The 14,905-nt window shown below is 44.0% G+C and overlaps 1 protein-coding gene across 1 annotated transcript in view; it reads right to left on the reverse strand.

Annotated features, from left to right (window-relative positions):
- Positions 1–1,238: 1,238 nt before the first annotated feature.
- LOC119900200 (nuclear factor 1 A-type) overlaps positions 1,239–14,905 on the reverse strand; it is a gene marked incomplete at its 3' end in the record, with an annotated part of 203,665 nt that continues 189,998 nt past the window's right edge. The window contains 2 exon segments of the mRNA XM_038714955.1: positions 1,239–1,313; positions 3,040–3,105. Coding sequence (XP_038570883.1) covers positions 1,239–1,313; positions 3,040–3,105 — 141 coding nt within the window.

Here is a 14,905-nt window from a genome sequence, read left to right on the forward strand (position 1 = left end):
TCCTTTCTGTCTGTCGCACGTCCATCATCTCTCTCCTCCACTCTGCGGTCTTGATCGCCCCTCCCGTCTCTGATATTTCTGATCATTAAAAGAGCTCGGAGGGAGGCTGCTCATTGGTGGCAGCTGATACATGATGTCACAAAACCTGTGTTTAATATTAGTGAGAACTCTTTTGAGTAATTTGTGTAACAACAGCCCATTTTTGTAGTTGTAATGTTATATAAGAAGTTCAGTGTCCAATGAAAAACTTTAAATGGTACAAAAATAAAAAACAGACATTTCAGATCTAAAATTAAAAATTAAATGAAGGAGTTTTGTTCATTATTTCACTGTAGGATCAACTGATGACCAGCTGCTCGGTTGCCTTCATTAAGATTATATATAATATATTAATATAGTCCACATAAAGCTTCCCCACTTCCCCAGCCTGTTAATCCACACATAAAGGGTGGATTAACAGGCTGTTCCAAGGTGTTTACTGTAGAAATGTGCTTCTGAATCACTTTTCAAGGCTTCATTTCTTTCCACGGCTGCAGAATAACCAGAGAAGGTAACTACAAAGTTTTTACGTCAGCAAAACTGAGAAATAATAAAAAGATTTAAGAGATGGACATTTTTCAGGGATCGAGTAATGAGTTAACAACTTCAAGAAAATCAAGGCAGTGTGCAGCGCTGAGGCGCAGACAATTCAGAATGTCCTGATAAATGAGATAAGTTGTGGTGTGAGTCCATTATTAACATTACATTATCTAATTTTATATTAATATGTTATATTATAGCACCTTATATTAAATTATATTATTCCATGGCCCTTATTTGTTTGTAGTACCAAATAAGTAAGTGTAGTAAAGTAGACAGGAACAGCAGAGGAAAGCGAGGGGACGGCATGCAGCAAAGGGCCCGGCCCAGGTGAGTTAGCGGGAGCCTCAACGATGGTTAAACTAACCAGAACTAAGTATGATGTACTCTGTTAACAGGACAGCCAATCAGAAACTGGGATTTTGCCTAAATATATAACCATGGGACAAAATTCCAGGTGAACAGTATTTGACTTGGTCCAGGACTCGTTAAGCTGGACTCACTGTGCTGAGTCTTCTTCGTGGCCATGTTGTGTTGTTTGTGTGCGTTTGTCAAGCAGCGTCTGGTTTGCTCTGGAGGAATTACATTAGATCCACTTAGATCTGCGATCCAATCACTGCTCTACCTCGCTCTATCAGAGAGAGAGAGAGAGAACTTACTCTGTGAGACTCGGACGAGCTCGGCCACCGTGAAGACGCCGGGCGTCACGAAGCTGTCCTGAAAACCCAGATGACCTGAGACAGAGAGAAGGTTCATCGTTACACATCAAAGGTCACACAACAGGATGAAGGTTGGCTGAGTCCACTGAGTCATCAGAGCAGTAGTAACATTCGCAGTACCAGGAGTACTAGCAGCAGCTTCAGCAGTAGTAGCTGTAGTAACATTCGCAGTACCAGGAGTACTAGCAGCAGCTTCAGCAGTAGTAACATTCGCAGTACCAGGAGTACTAGCAGCAGCTTCAGCAGTAGTAACATTCGCAGTACCAGGAGTACTAGCAGCAGCTTCAGCAGTAGTAGCTGTAGTAACATTCGCAGTACCAGGAGTACTAGCAGCAGCTTCAGCAGTAGTAACAGTAGTAACATTCGCAGTACCAGGAGTACTAGTAGCAGCTTCAGCAGTAGTAGCTGTAGTAACATTCGCAGTACCAGGAGTACTAGCAGCAGCTTCAGCAGTAGTAACAGTAGTAACATTCGCAGTACCAGGAGTACTAGTAGCAGCTTCAGCAGTAGTAGCTGTAGTAACATTCGCAGTACCAGGAGTACTAGCAGCAGCTTCAGCAGTAGTAACAGTAGTAACATTCGCAGTACCAGGAGTACTGGTAGCAGCTTCAGCAGTAGTAGCTGTAGTAACAGTCGCAGTACCAGGAGTACTAGCAGTAGTACTAACAGTAGTAGCAGTAGTAGCAGCAGTAACAGTCGCAGTACTGGCAGTAGCTTTAGCAGTAGTAGCAGTAACAGCACAGTCGTTGCAGTAGTAGCTGTAGTAGCAGTAGTAACAGTAGTACTAGCAGCAGTACTAACAGTAGTAGCAGTAGGTCTAGTTGCAGTAGTAGTAGCTGTAGTAACAGTCGCAGTACCAGGAGTACTAGCAGTAGCTTTAGCAGTAGTAGCTGTAGTAGCAGTAGTAACAGTCGCAGTACTGGCAGTAGCAATAGCAGTAGTAGCAGTAACAGCACAGTCGTTGCAGTAGTAGCTGTAGTAGCAGAGTAACAGTAGTACTAGCAGCAGTACTAACAGTAGTAGCAGTAGGTCTAGTTGTAGTAGTAGTAGTGGCAGCAGCAGTAGTAGCTGTAGTAGCAGTTGCAGTACCAGGAGTACTAGCAGTAGCTTTAGCAGTAGTAGCTGTAGTAGCAGTAGTAACAGTTGCAGTACCAGGAGTACTAGCAGTAGCTTTAGCAGTAGTAGCTGTAGTAGCAGAGTAACAGTAGTACTAGCAGTAGCTTTAGCAGTAGTAGCTGCAGTAGCAGCAGTAACAGTCGCAGTACTGGCAGTAGCTATAGCAGTAGTAGCAGTAACAGCACAGTCGTTGCAGTAGTAGCTGTAGTAGCAGAGTAACAGTAGTACTAGCAGCAGTACTAGCAGTAGTATCAGTGAGGAAGTACAGAAATGATGAGAAGTGGAAGCTTCTGTTTCCCAACAAGGATAATCACTACCATCTGGGAGTATTTCTGTGTGTGTACTTCTACCGGCACGTAGCTGAACCTCAGGGTCAAGGACTAACACACACACACACACACACAGATAAACCAGAGAGGATATCCTCCGCACACACTCTCTGATACAGTACACTGCTCTGACATCCATCAACACACACGCTTACAAATCTGGCGCACACACTTCCCTGATCCACACAAACCACTGGTCAGCGTGTGCGCGTCTGACCACCAGGGTCAAATACAGGTCACCCTGAGTGTGTACGTGTGTGCATATACATATAGGCTGTGTGCGAACGAGCGCTCACCGTTCTCCGGCTGCTCCTTGATATCTGATTCGCTGGCCTGGTTGGGGCTTTCTGATTGGCCGGTTTCTGGAGAGAGAAACAGATAAACACTGATGAGGACGAGTCCAACAACAACAACAACGCTGCATAACACGCTAAACACACACACACACACACACACACACATACACAAGCTCACAAAGGTGATTTGAAGCTCTCTTTCTTCTGATTGGACGGTGAGTTCACTGACAGCTGGGAATGTTTGATGTTCGGAAAGTCAAACCAACTGATCCAGAAATATTTAACGTGAAAACAGACTCACTGCTCCTGTTTAGTTACATGCAGAAACTGTTTTACGTTCCTTACACATTCTGCTCTTTCTTCACGTCAACGTCTCGTCCCACTGGATGAATTCAAACTTTTAATTTGTTATTCCTTTTTAGAGATGTCTGTGAAACCAGTGACGGTTTTGGATGCTGTTAGTACATTAGATCCTTTTTGTTTAACCAGAAACAGTTGCTATATCGCCCTCGTCAGAAAGCCACCAGACTCCATTGATAAAACAGCAATTTTACTTCTCTGGTGTCCCGCTGCCCCGATCGAATAGTTTGTGTTATTGTGTGACTTTGTTTGCTTGTTCTATTGTTGCTTCTTCTTATCATCATCATCATGTACAATTACAGTTTCGAACATTGAAAATACAAAAACAAATTCATATTTTCAGGAGACAAACCTGAGTGAATCCCACAGCAGCTCAATAACGTGTGTGTGTGTGTGTGTGTTAGTGTGTGTTAATGTGTACTGTATTGATCTCGATGCCACAGGATTTGGGTTTCAGCTGGTCTAACACACACACACACAGCAGACTGACTGGCAGACTGGAGCTCCTGCAGACAGGTCATTCAGCAGCAGGGGAAGGTTTCACGTTCTTAACTTAAAGAACAAAATCTGTGCCGCAGAGTCGGCCAGAGACCTGAATTCTTTGATGAAAGTACAGAAGTTTAAAACATGTTTTCTTGTCTGTGTGACTTATGTGCACAACAGCTCTTGAAACTGGTCCAGTATTGAGCGAGCGCGCTGCAGTCTGCAGCAGTGAAACAGGGCTGCAACGTAATCCTTGTGCCCCGCCAAAGTCCATCCAATAAAGTGCTCGTTTTTGCCGCTGAGAGACTCAGATTGTGATTACGAGTGTCTGACAGCATTCTGGAAAGGATCCCTACAGAGAGGAAACAGCCGATATATATATTGCTCTCGTCAAAGCCACCAGACTCCATTGATAAAAACACTAATTTTACTTCTCTGGTCTACCGCTACCTCGATTGCTTCGTTTGTGTTATTGTTTGACCTATTGTTTGTTTTTAACCCTTTAAAACACCAAACTCACACAATAACACAAAGTAAAAGTCCTTAATATAGAACACTTCATATGTTACTATTCACACGTTGCACATATTAAAAATAAAAAACGACACATAACAAACAAGGATCTGGTTGAAGGCTGCAGGTCTGTGCATCATCTTCATCACACAGAGAGTAAATCTGCCTCAACATGGAGGACAAGTTGCGTCTGAAGCTGCCACCAGAGAGGATCATGGGACATGTCTGACATCCTCCAACAGAGAAACTCTTTGCTGCCCGCCTCACCGTGTCTGCCTCTGTTTTCCCAGCATGCTCTCTGCTCTGATGCAGCTCCGCTCCTGCAAATGATTTAGCGTCTTCAGGAGCATCGATCGGCCGCGCTGCAGATAAAATAGTCGGGGGAGAAGAAATATTACCCATCATCCCCCCACTGGAGCCGGCCGCAGGGGCCATGACTCAGGACTGGACTGAGACGGATGGAGTCGGGTCGGGGTTCGCTCTTCTTAGGACGTCCAATAAAGTGGAACTTTTTTTAATTATGATTCAATTTAATTATCAATCAGCAAATGGAGACAGAAGAAACAGAAGTGGAGCTGCGTGTCGAGTTTGAACTCTTCAAAAAAACAGAAACTGTCTGAATTCTGGGGGGAAATGTGTCTCCAGTGATGCAGCAGAGATGTAGAATATTTGCATTTGATGAGATTCGTCATCATGTCGTCGATATGGATCAGCATTGTAGACTGTATTTGTTTAGGTTACTGTAAGTATAAGGGGAAGTTTGAAGATGTGGTTTCTGTATCTTTAATGATTTGTTTGGGGTCAGATGTGTCTGTAATGTGTGACGGGACCAGGTCTCTGAGAAATCTGGACTCTGGAACAACCTGCCTAAAGTAGTTTTACTATAAAACTTGCTGCCTCGCCAGCTTATTAGTGATACTGGTGATTTTACAGTTTGTATTTTCTTCACTTGGTGTCTTTTTGCGTGTTTTACTCGTGAATTGAAAGTGTTTCTCTGTACTTTTATCCCATTTAAAGCTGCTTTGTAAACCATGTGGTATGTAAATAAAGTTAATATTAGAAGAGAAATGGCCTTAAAAGACGTTTGATGACGACTTTACTTTAGCGGCATCTAGTGGTGAGGGTGGTGAATTGCGACCAGCGGCTCACGGTGCATTCACATGCTCCTCTTATGGTTCTTATTTCCCGAGTCGTTCTTCTGACTTCAGCGTGTGTTCACGTGCTCTGAAGTCAGAATGTGGAATCAACATGGACGCTGCTACAGAGATGTGTCGGATTAACATCATCAGAGCTTACAAACAACATGCAGACTTCTAGTTCACTCTACATGGACAGCAGACTAACCGTTAACCAGATTACACATTACATGTTTGCTAAATATGAATATGCAATACGTGATTTTGCACGAATCAAAGTTCTGTATACTTCTTTATGTCCCATGTACACTTTATTTCTCTTTGTGCAATAATGATTTAAGGAGGAAAAGAAGATTCTGATTATTCCAACACCACATGAATGCACCATCGGACGCCAGATTGAAATTTGAAGCAAAATTAATTTCTTGCTATTAAATGTTCTTCAGACATAACAGTAAACCTCCTCATTAATTAATATTTTTTATGTTCTGCTTCAGCTTCAGTTTTGCCCCCCCCACTATATTCATTAAACTTTCATATAAAGTGCATCACTACGATAGGCCGAATATTAATTGTAGGTTGTTTTCATTAATTAAATCTTTGTGCAAGAAAAACAGTCTACATTGGTCTCTAATTTATTAAGGCTAAGTGCGAACAAAAAAATAACCATTCCTACACAAAATAAGTGTTAGGTTATAGGTTTTAGTCGCACATCGTAAACTTTTCTGGTTCGCATGTCTCTATTTTATGCGTCAAGAACCCGTCGCGCTGCTGTTCTTCATGTTTTATTGGCTGTGCCGTTGACTTCACTGTTACCGAGCTGTTCTACATGCTGCCACCGGGAGATTTACGGGGACATATTTTAACGGGAGGACACCGGGAGAGAATGGTAAAATATGGGAGAAGCCCGGGGAAAATGGGAGGGTTGACCGGTATGCAAGTTACGGTGGTAGCTAGCTAGCTAAATGCTAAAAACACTCCAACCCCCTAACCCCGACCCCCTTACATATCTACGCCAATCAAACACAAGAATCTTGAAATGAACATAAACAACAACCAATAAACGCCCATAACCCGTGTGTTTCACGATTTTAGATCCCTGGGTACAGCGGGGACCAATTTAAGTGCGACACACAACAAAAAAACAACGCTGATCCGCTGTTAGCTATCGTCAAACAGATATCGTACCGAATATGTTTACCCGCCACATTGGCGGGTAGCCTTCCAACATTTAGCCGCCAAACGGAAAATCTACCCTATCCCTAACCCACATTTGGCGCTTGGTGGGTGTTAATTTCCAGCCCTGTTCATACATATTCAATGTAGCGGTGAAACGCGCTCTGTGGAGCAGTTTGTCCATTTGGGCTACTGTAGAAACATGACGGCGCAACATGGTGACGTTCCTGTAAGACCCGTGTATGCAGATAGAAATGTCTCATTCTAAGCTAATACAAATATAACGGTTCATTTAGTAAGGACTTAATGGAAATATTGGTTATGAACTTATTCTATTATTATTATTTTCTAGTATTTTCTTCTGCAGCTGCTCATGTTAAACCCACATTTAAAGGAAAAGTTCTTCTCTGAAAACATAGTTATGGATGTTATCTTGCATTTCTGTCAATAGATTCTCCTAAATATTACACACTGGACCTTTAACACTCTGACCAGGTGCTTTCTTGTCGGTGAAACAAACATTTCCATGTCGTTTTTAACGGCATTATCACGAGACGTTACAGATTTTGTGCTCAAAACGTTTTTGCCGCAAGGTTATATTGTTTGAACGTTTAATTAAATTTCTAAAAACCTTTTGCAGCGAGAGCCCCTCCCCCCCCACCCCCCACCACTCCACACACACTGAGACAAAGTGCGTATTTATCAGCCTTGTTTTGCATGCTGTTCACTGTGTCTGTTTGCTTCAGCAGCTTAAAACAAAGAGCATCAGGCTGAAACCATGGCAATCAGGGGGTGTGGGGTGAGGGGGGGTGCTGCTGATGTGTGTGTGTGTTGGAGGGCACTTTCACACACTGCCCCCCTACCCCATCACCCTTCCATCGCCTCATTCAGCCGTCACCCCTCCCCTCCTCGTCCAGGTTAATTAAATATGCTAATGAGGCGTGGGAGCAGACTGGACTGTCTGCCCCCCCCCAGCAGGCGGAGAGGGGGGGTGGAAAGGGGGGTCCAATAAAAGCAACAACCCAGTGAAACCAGTATACAAACTGGGAATGAGCTCCACCTCTACTGTCTCAGTCACAGGTGTCAAAATAAAAGTCGCTGTATAAAGCCCCCCCCTTCCCCCTTCTCTTCTCTCGCTCTAACACAGGCTTCAAAATAAAAGCCTGCATTTTCGAAACAGACACAAGTTGCGTGCTTTGATTTGTGGAAGTGCTGTAAACTGAGCTGTTTATTTCTTTTCGCCACTTCCTCTCTGTCGTGCTACAAAATTAAAGTCTCTTTTAAAAACCTAAAGTTGCCTCCATCCAGCCATCCGTACTTTTGTTTTGAAAAGTTTTCTTCTCCTTGCAATTCTATAAAAACCTCTCTCTCAGTCACAGGCTTCAAAATAAAAGCCTCCATTTAGAAACACAAACTGCTGCCATCCACGCTTTTATTCTCTTTTTCCTCTTCAGGCCTTCGTCTGTAAGAGGCCGTGGAAATAAACAAAACAACAACACAAACACACACATTAGAGCGTTTAGAAGAAAAGAATGAGACCAAGAAGAGAGAGAGAGAGAGAGAGAGGGCAGAGGTCTCTCTCTCTGTGGGAAAGTCAAACTCTGTGGCCCTGGAGGTCGCTCGCTCGCTCGCTCGCTCTCTAACATGAACTGACGGTTTTCTAGGAAAGGAGAGAGGGAGGGAGGGGGGGACGAGCTACTGGGCGATTCCCAGAAAGGCAGAAAAGAGAGAGAGAGAGAGAGGAATGGTGTGGCTCAGCTTAACAGTCACTATCAGTTCACTCCCTGTGTCTCTCTACCTTTCTCTCTCCCTCACTGACCTTTGACCCCCCTTCTTTTTCTCTATTTCCCTTTTTTTTCTTTTGAAACAAATAAATATTTGATAAAATTACACAACGGGCTGCAACTGACCATTCTTTTCATTATCGATTAATCTGTCGATCATTTTTATGATTAGTTGTTTGGTCAACAAAAGTCCATCTGTGTTTCCGGAAGCCTGAGGTGACGTCCTCAAATGTCTCACTTTGTCCACAAGCCAAACATAGTCAGTTTACTGTCACCGAGGAGCAAAGAAACCAGAAAATAAGAAGCTGGAATCGGAGAATTTGGATGGTTTTTCTTTAAAAAAGGACTCAAAGCGATTAATCGGTCCTCAAAAATAGTTGGTGATTAATTTAGTAGTTGACAACTAAGCGTTTAATCGACTATTCGTTGCAGGTCTAGTCCACACCGGACCACCTTCAAACTTCGAGTGATTACTCTTCAGGTCCGCCCCCCTCAGGTACGTTTGTTCATTTGTTAACCCCTTCGCAAGACAAGAGCGTCAAAGTTGGACGATTCCCAAAAAGTAAATAAATATATGTCACCGGACGTCACGAGAAACAGCCGAACGACGCCACACTACATCGGCAGCTCCCATGGAAGCGCACGTCGTAAATGGTAAAACATAAACTACAAATGGAACATAAAGTATATTTCGCAGTATTTAATTAAAATAATACACACCATGATGTATGGTAAAACCCGTTCTGCATGTAAAGGGATATTTTTTTATTAAATGGCATCCTTTGCCAAGGCCAAATCATATTATTGCTATTAAATGTACTTAAAACAGAACAATAAATTGTTTTATAAACTTACAAGATGCTTATTAATCATTCAGCTTAAACCTCCTCATCAGACTGCTCGCTTTCTATAATCATCCCTCATCTGGCCTCCTGGATCTGACAGAGCCCTGGATCTGACAGAGTCCTGGTTCTGACAGAGCCCTGGATCTGACAGAGCCCTGGATCTGACAGAGCCCTGGTTCTGACAGAGTCCTGGATCTGACAGAGTCCTGGATCTGACAGAGCCCTGGTTCTGACAGAGTCCTGGATCTGACAGAGCCCTGGATCTGACAGAGTCCTGGTTCTGACAGAGTCCTGGATCTGACAGAGCCCTGGATCTGACAGAGCCCTGGTTCTGACAGAGTCCTGGATCTGACAGAGCCCTGGATCTGACAGAGTCCTGGTTCTGACAGAGTCCTGGATCTGACAGAGCCCTGGATCTGACAGAGTCCTGGTTCTGACAGAGTCCTGGATCTGACAGAGCCCTGGATCTGACAGAGTCCTGGATCTGACAGAGCCCTGGTTCTGACAGAGTCCTGGATCTGACAGAGCCCTGGATCTGACAGAGCCCTGGATCTGACAGAGCCCTGGTTCTGACAGAGTCCTGGATCTGACAGAGTCCTGGATCTGACAGAGCCCTGGTTCTGACAGAGTCCTGGATCTGACAGAGCCCTGGATCTGACAGAGCCCTGGTTCTGACAGAGTCCTGGATCTGACAGAGCCAACTACCAGCTAAAAGCTAAATACACTCATGAGTACAACTTCTGTAATCATCTCCAAACACTCGCAGATTTCACGCTGCCTTATTTGGTAGTGCGCCAATCCGCCGTCTCGCTGCACTTTCCGAAAGGTCTGGAGCAGATTTTATTCGCCTCTGAGCAGGAAAGTTGGTGAGAGACACGAGACAGAAAGAGGGAACGATCTGTTTGTGAAAAGCCACAGCCGGCACGCCGCTGCTTCCTGTAAAGCCGCTATGTGAAAGCACACATGGTTGCGGGATAAAGCTGCAAACTTTGTTCAGTATGACCTAAATGCAGATATTCTTTCCGCGCTGATCTCCGGATGAAAGCGGCTACACTCTCACTGTCCCCTCCTGTCGCTTGTCCCCTAACGCCCTCCCCCTTACAAATCTACGCCAATCAAACACAAGTAACACGAAAAGAACATAAACAACAACAATGAACGCCCCTCATCTGTGTTACACGATTTTAGATCCCTTGGTACATCACGGACCAATTTAAATGTGACACAAAACCAACAAGAACGCCGGTCTGCTGCTAATTACCGTCAAACAGAAATTATATGCCGAATATATTTACCCGCCACATTGACGGGTAGCCTTCCAACATTTGGCCGCCAAACGGAAAACCCACCCGCATTTGGCGGGTGGTGGGTGTTGATTTCCATTCCTGCTGTGCACACTTGACAAAGAAACATTTTGCCATGAATGTAAAATCTAAACATCCTCTGCAAGTTTAGTCCTTAAGCTTTCTTTAAGTTATTTGTTTATTTATAATCTGCTCCAGTTTTCCAACCGTTTGTTCACAGATATGGTCATAATAATAATAATAATAATAATAATAATAATAATAATGGGCTAAAATTATGTGAAATTGCATTTTTATTTTTACTTGAAATTGTAAAATTTTCTTCTTTTCACACACCTGGGGAAAACACTGAAATTTCCGCTTTGCATGGCACGCTCATCGACTCAACAGCACTGCAGACACAGAACAGGGCGCCATCCTGAGCCAAGACTCTACCACAATATGGCCGCCGGCGTCAACAAAATAAGCCAAAACCACCCCACACATACTCGTCTCACTTTCCTATTTCTGAATCTCAGGTGTTTATTTTGAAATGTATACAGATCCATCCTCTCTCTCTCTCCCTCTCTCTGGGCGAGTCAGACTGAGATGGTGTCGTTGTCTCTTGGCAGAGCGACAGGCGCAAAGACAACAAAAAAAAGAAACAGTCGACTGTTTTGGCGGCCAAGATCTTTCTCTTTTTTTCCTGTATGTTTGGCTGAGTGAGGCTGACCATTGACTCGGGCGAGAGACCTGCCAAGTATACAGAGAAAATAAAAAAGAGAGAGAGGCTGTAAGCTGCCACAGAGCTTCAAACACGTTTCCAAAAGCTCAGCGTGGAGACGAGATGTTTTGTTTCTGAAAGAGCTGTTTGATCCGAAGTGAGAACATGGATGCAGAGTTTTCCCGCCCACACACACACACACACACACACACACGCCCACTCGGGTCTGAGCAGTACAAAACAAAAACAAACACACCCTCGTCCTCGGTATCGATCTGAGCAGCGACGCGCTCTGATTTAGCTTTTAATGAAATGAAGAGATGCATGAATTCATTTTCATAAAGGCCACAAATCAGCTGCGTCTACCTCCCTTCATCTCACTCAGGATAAATTCACTTTAGGCTTATTCTGCTGCACACGCACACAAAGTGAAGCCCCACCCACCGTCCGCAGTGATTGGAGGAGGACGTCTCTCCCACAGTGATTGGCAGGTCTCATATATCAATCTGAGTTATTACTTGGTTACAGGATGAAACGAACCTTTTGGCTTCACGTTCTGATCAGCTGTCAAACGCAGAAAACTTCTTATTTTGTGAATATCGTTTAATCTATAAGGTCGGAAATGACCGGACGGACGTTTAAACACAGAACTGCTGTTAAAAATATACAAAAAGAAAAGGTAAAGCTGGAGGAGGCAGCGCTGCAGGTGGGCCAGCCAATCAGTTCGCTGGGTCTGAATGAAACGGTGGACCCGACAGACACCGGATTATTGTCATGTTTGTGTCGGAGCATTTGAACAGAACAAAAACATGCTTCTGAAATAAACTGCTTTAAGAAACGCTGATCTGTGTTTCTGTTAGCTTAAACAAAACAACAATTAAATCACTTTAAATAACATTAAATTCAATTTTAGAAAATGTATAAAAGAAGGTGCACTTGGTTTAAAATACATATATACACACACACACACACATAAAATCTCTTTTAAAATAATTCATCTTCTGCACAGAAAATGAAAAATCTATAATCTTTTGATAATCTTTCATAATTATCCTTCATTTATTTGAAACACTGTTCAACTTACCAACTATGAAATAAGAACATATTTCAGATTAATATCTTTTCCCACTAGTCTGCGTGTCACTCCTTCATGCTCTATACACAGTATTCTCACATTAAACTTTGTGTACACTTGGTTGTTGTATTTCCTTTTGCTGCTGTGACGCTCAAACGTCACTGCATGAGATCAAATTAACAATTTATCCACCCGTGCATGCATCTGTCTTATGAACGCAGACAGGTTTGTTGCCAAACTTTATAGCAATAATAATTTACCAATACGTCTTTTACAGCTAAAAATATTAATTCTGCCGCTCGTCTCCCCACAAACCCAAATATAAACACATCTGCTAAAACACGCACCTCACAAAATAAAAGATGAAATAGGGAAATAAAGGTGATGTTTCAGAGGCAGGAGGAGGAGGAGGTGCGTTTGTTTTGTATTTCCAGGCAGCGTTTCCTGGCATCATGAACCCTGGCACGGCTGCACCGCCGGGTCCACCAGCCAAACACACACACACACACACACACACACACACACACACACACACACACACACTCTTTTTGCCCCTGATGTGCCTCGCCAAAATAAAAGCCAAATTTTCTTTTGTTGTTGAATTACCACAGATACAGACACACAAAATCTTATCCTTCACATTAAATTGATCTTTTTATCCCTTCTGAATGACTGGACACCCCAGGCCTCCGTTTTGACGCCGCCCACCAGCCGCCATTTTGTTGAAGACCCCTAAATATTTGCCACAAAATAAAAAAGAGACTATAATTCAACACGTTCAGGACGGATCGAACGCCGATGCTGCGACCAAAACACTCGCTGTGTGTTCCGCCGTTTTATTTGTGTTCCATTAATTATGAAATAAAAAGCGCACAAACAGACGAGGCAGACGAGGCTTTGTGTCGACGAGACGCCGCTGCCAAGACGCTGCTGCCATTTTAAAAAGAAGGCCAATCTCTCTTTCTCTCTCTCTTTTTCTCTGTTTGTAGTTTATGTCTCTCTCCCATCCGACAGTGTTTTTAAAAAAAAGAGAGAGAGAATCCCGTTAGCCGTCTCCATTGTTGGACGCCCAACCAGCCGCCACTGCCAAGGAGTCGCTGCCAACTGCACACACACACACACACACACACACACACACACACACACACACACACACACAGATTTCTTCACATTTTCGATCATAAACACACACTAACACTTGCCCCTATGCCCCGGCCTGTGTGTGTATATATGCATAGGTGTGTGCGTGTGTGTGTCTTTGTGCACGTGTGTGTGTGTGTGTGTGTGTGTGTGTGTTGTTGCCCTCTCTCTGTCTCTCTCCAGCCTGGCAGCCATCTTAAAGCGTTGGCAACCATTTTGAAGCTTCTGTCTGTTTTCTTTGAGCGGCTGCCATTCGCCACCTTCTGCCAGAACAAAAGAGGGCCAGTGCCATCACCAGCCATCCACCACACGCACACACACAAGCACACACACACACGCGTGCACACACACACTCCAAAACCCTCCAAAAACCTTCCAGGAACCTTCCAAGCCCATTAAAATCTGCAGCTAATCTGTCGGCGTCTCTGCAGCTCTGCAGAGGCTCCAGCGAGTTCGACTGGAAACCAGCCAGTAACCTGGTGTATAAATATAAATGTGTTTGACCTCCGACCTCTGGGCTGGAGATTATCATCGGGGCGAAGCAGCTAAACAGGAAGAAAGAGCAGCACACATGTTTAAAGAAGGCACTGATTGATATGTAAGATCCCAAAATGTTGAGTTAAAGACGGAGACGATTGTTCCGTTTTCATCGTGTTCTATAAAAATATAGAAAAACACCAGCAGCCTTCAAACAAACGGTTTACCAGCTTCAGGTGAAGTGTTTTAATGTGTCTGCAACTGTTTGCTATTAGCAGCGAGACAACAGGACAAGAAAATGTCAGCTGAGCCGCATGCTGCAACACGTCCTCATATCTGGACGCCAAAATAGGGTAAGACCGTTTTCCAAAACCACGTCCATGACTATGTTCACCCTGCAGGCTTTACTTGCCCAGATGTTTTGATTGACAGGTCACGTTATTGTTTAAATGCGGCCCTTATCGGACTGAAGTGAGAACTAGAAGAAGAATAAACGACGTCACACGCAGCACGCTGTCGTACAGAAGTCAACATGGAGCCACAGAGGTTAGCGTCACATTTCTCCTGATTTATTCACAAATTTCTGTGCTTTTCATTACATTCATTACAGTTTCTGACTCTGAGCAACACATCCGCCCCACAGCGCTCTCTCTCTCTGCTGTTTCCGCTCGGACAGGCAGCATGCAGGTGACCCGCTGGATTTCAGGTGGAAGAAAGGGAATCTGTGAGCAGATGAAAGCGAGGACGAGCAGAAGAGGGCCACGTGTTTAAATCTGGCTTTTTGTGGAGCTTTTCGGTTCACTGCGGCTCCGTCGAGCGCAGAATTGTAAAGACGGTCGCTCTACAGTGACGTTGCACAAACTCCTGTCG

Source organism: Micropterus salmoides, unplaced genomic scaffold (assembly GCF_014851395.1).
Source record: "Micropterus salmoides isolate LMB-PRFRI ecotype aquatic unplaced genomic scaffold, ASM1485139v1 Ms_hic_scaffold_13, whole genome shotgun sequence".
In the NCBI taxonomy this organism is placed as follows: Eukaryota; Metazoa; Chordata; class Actinopteri; order Centrarchiformes; family Centrarchidae; genus Micropterus; species Micropterus salmoides.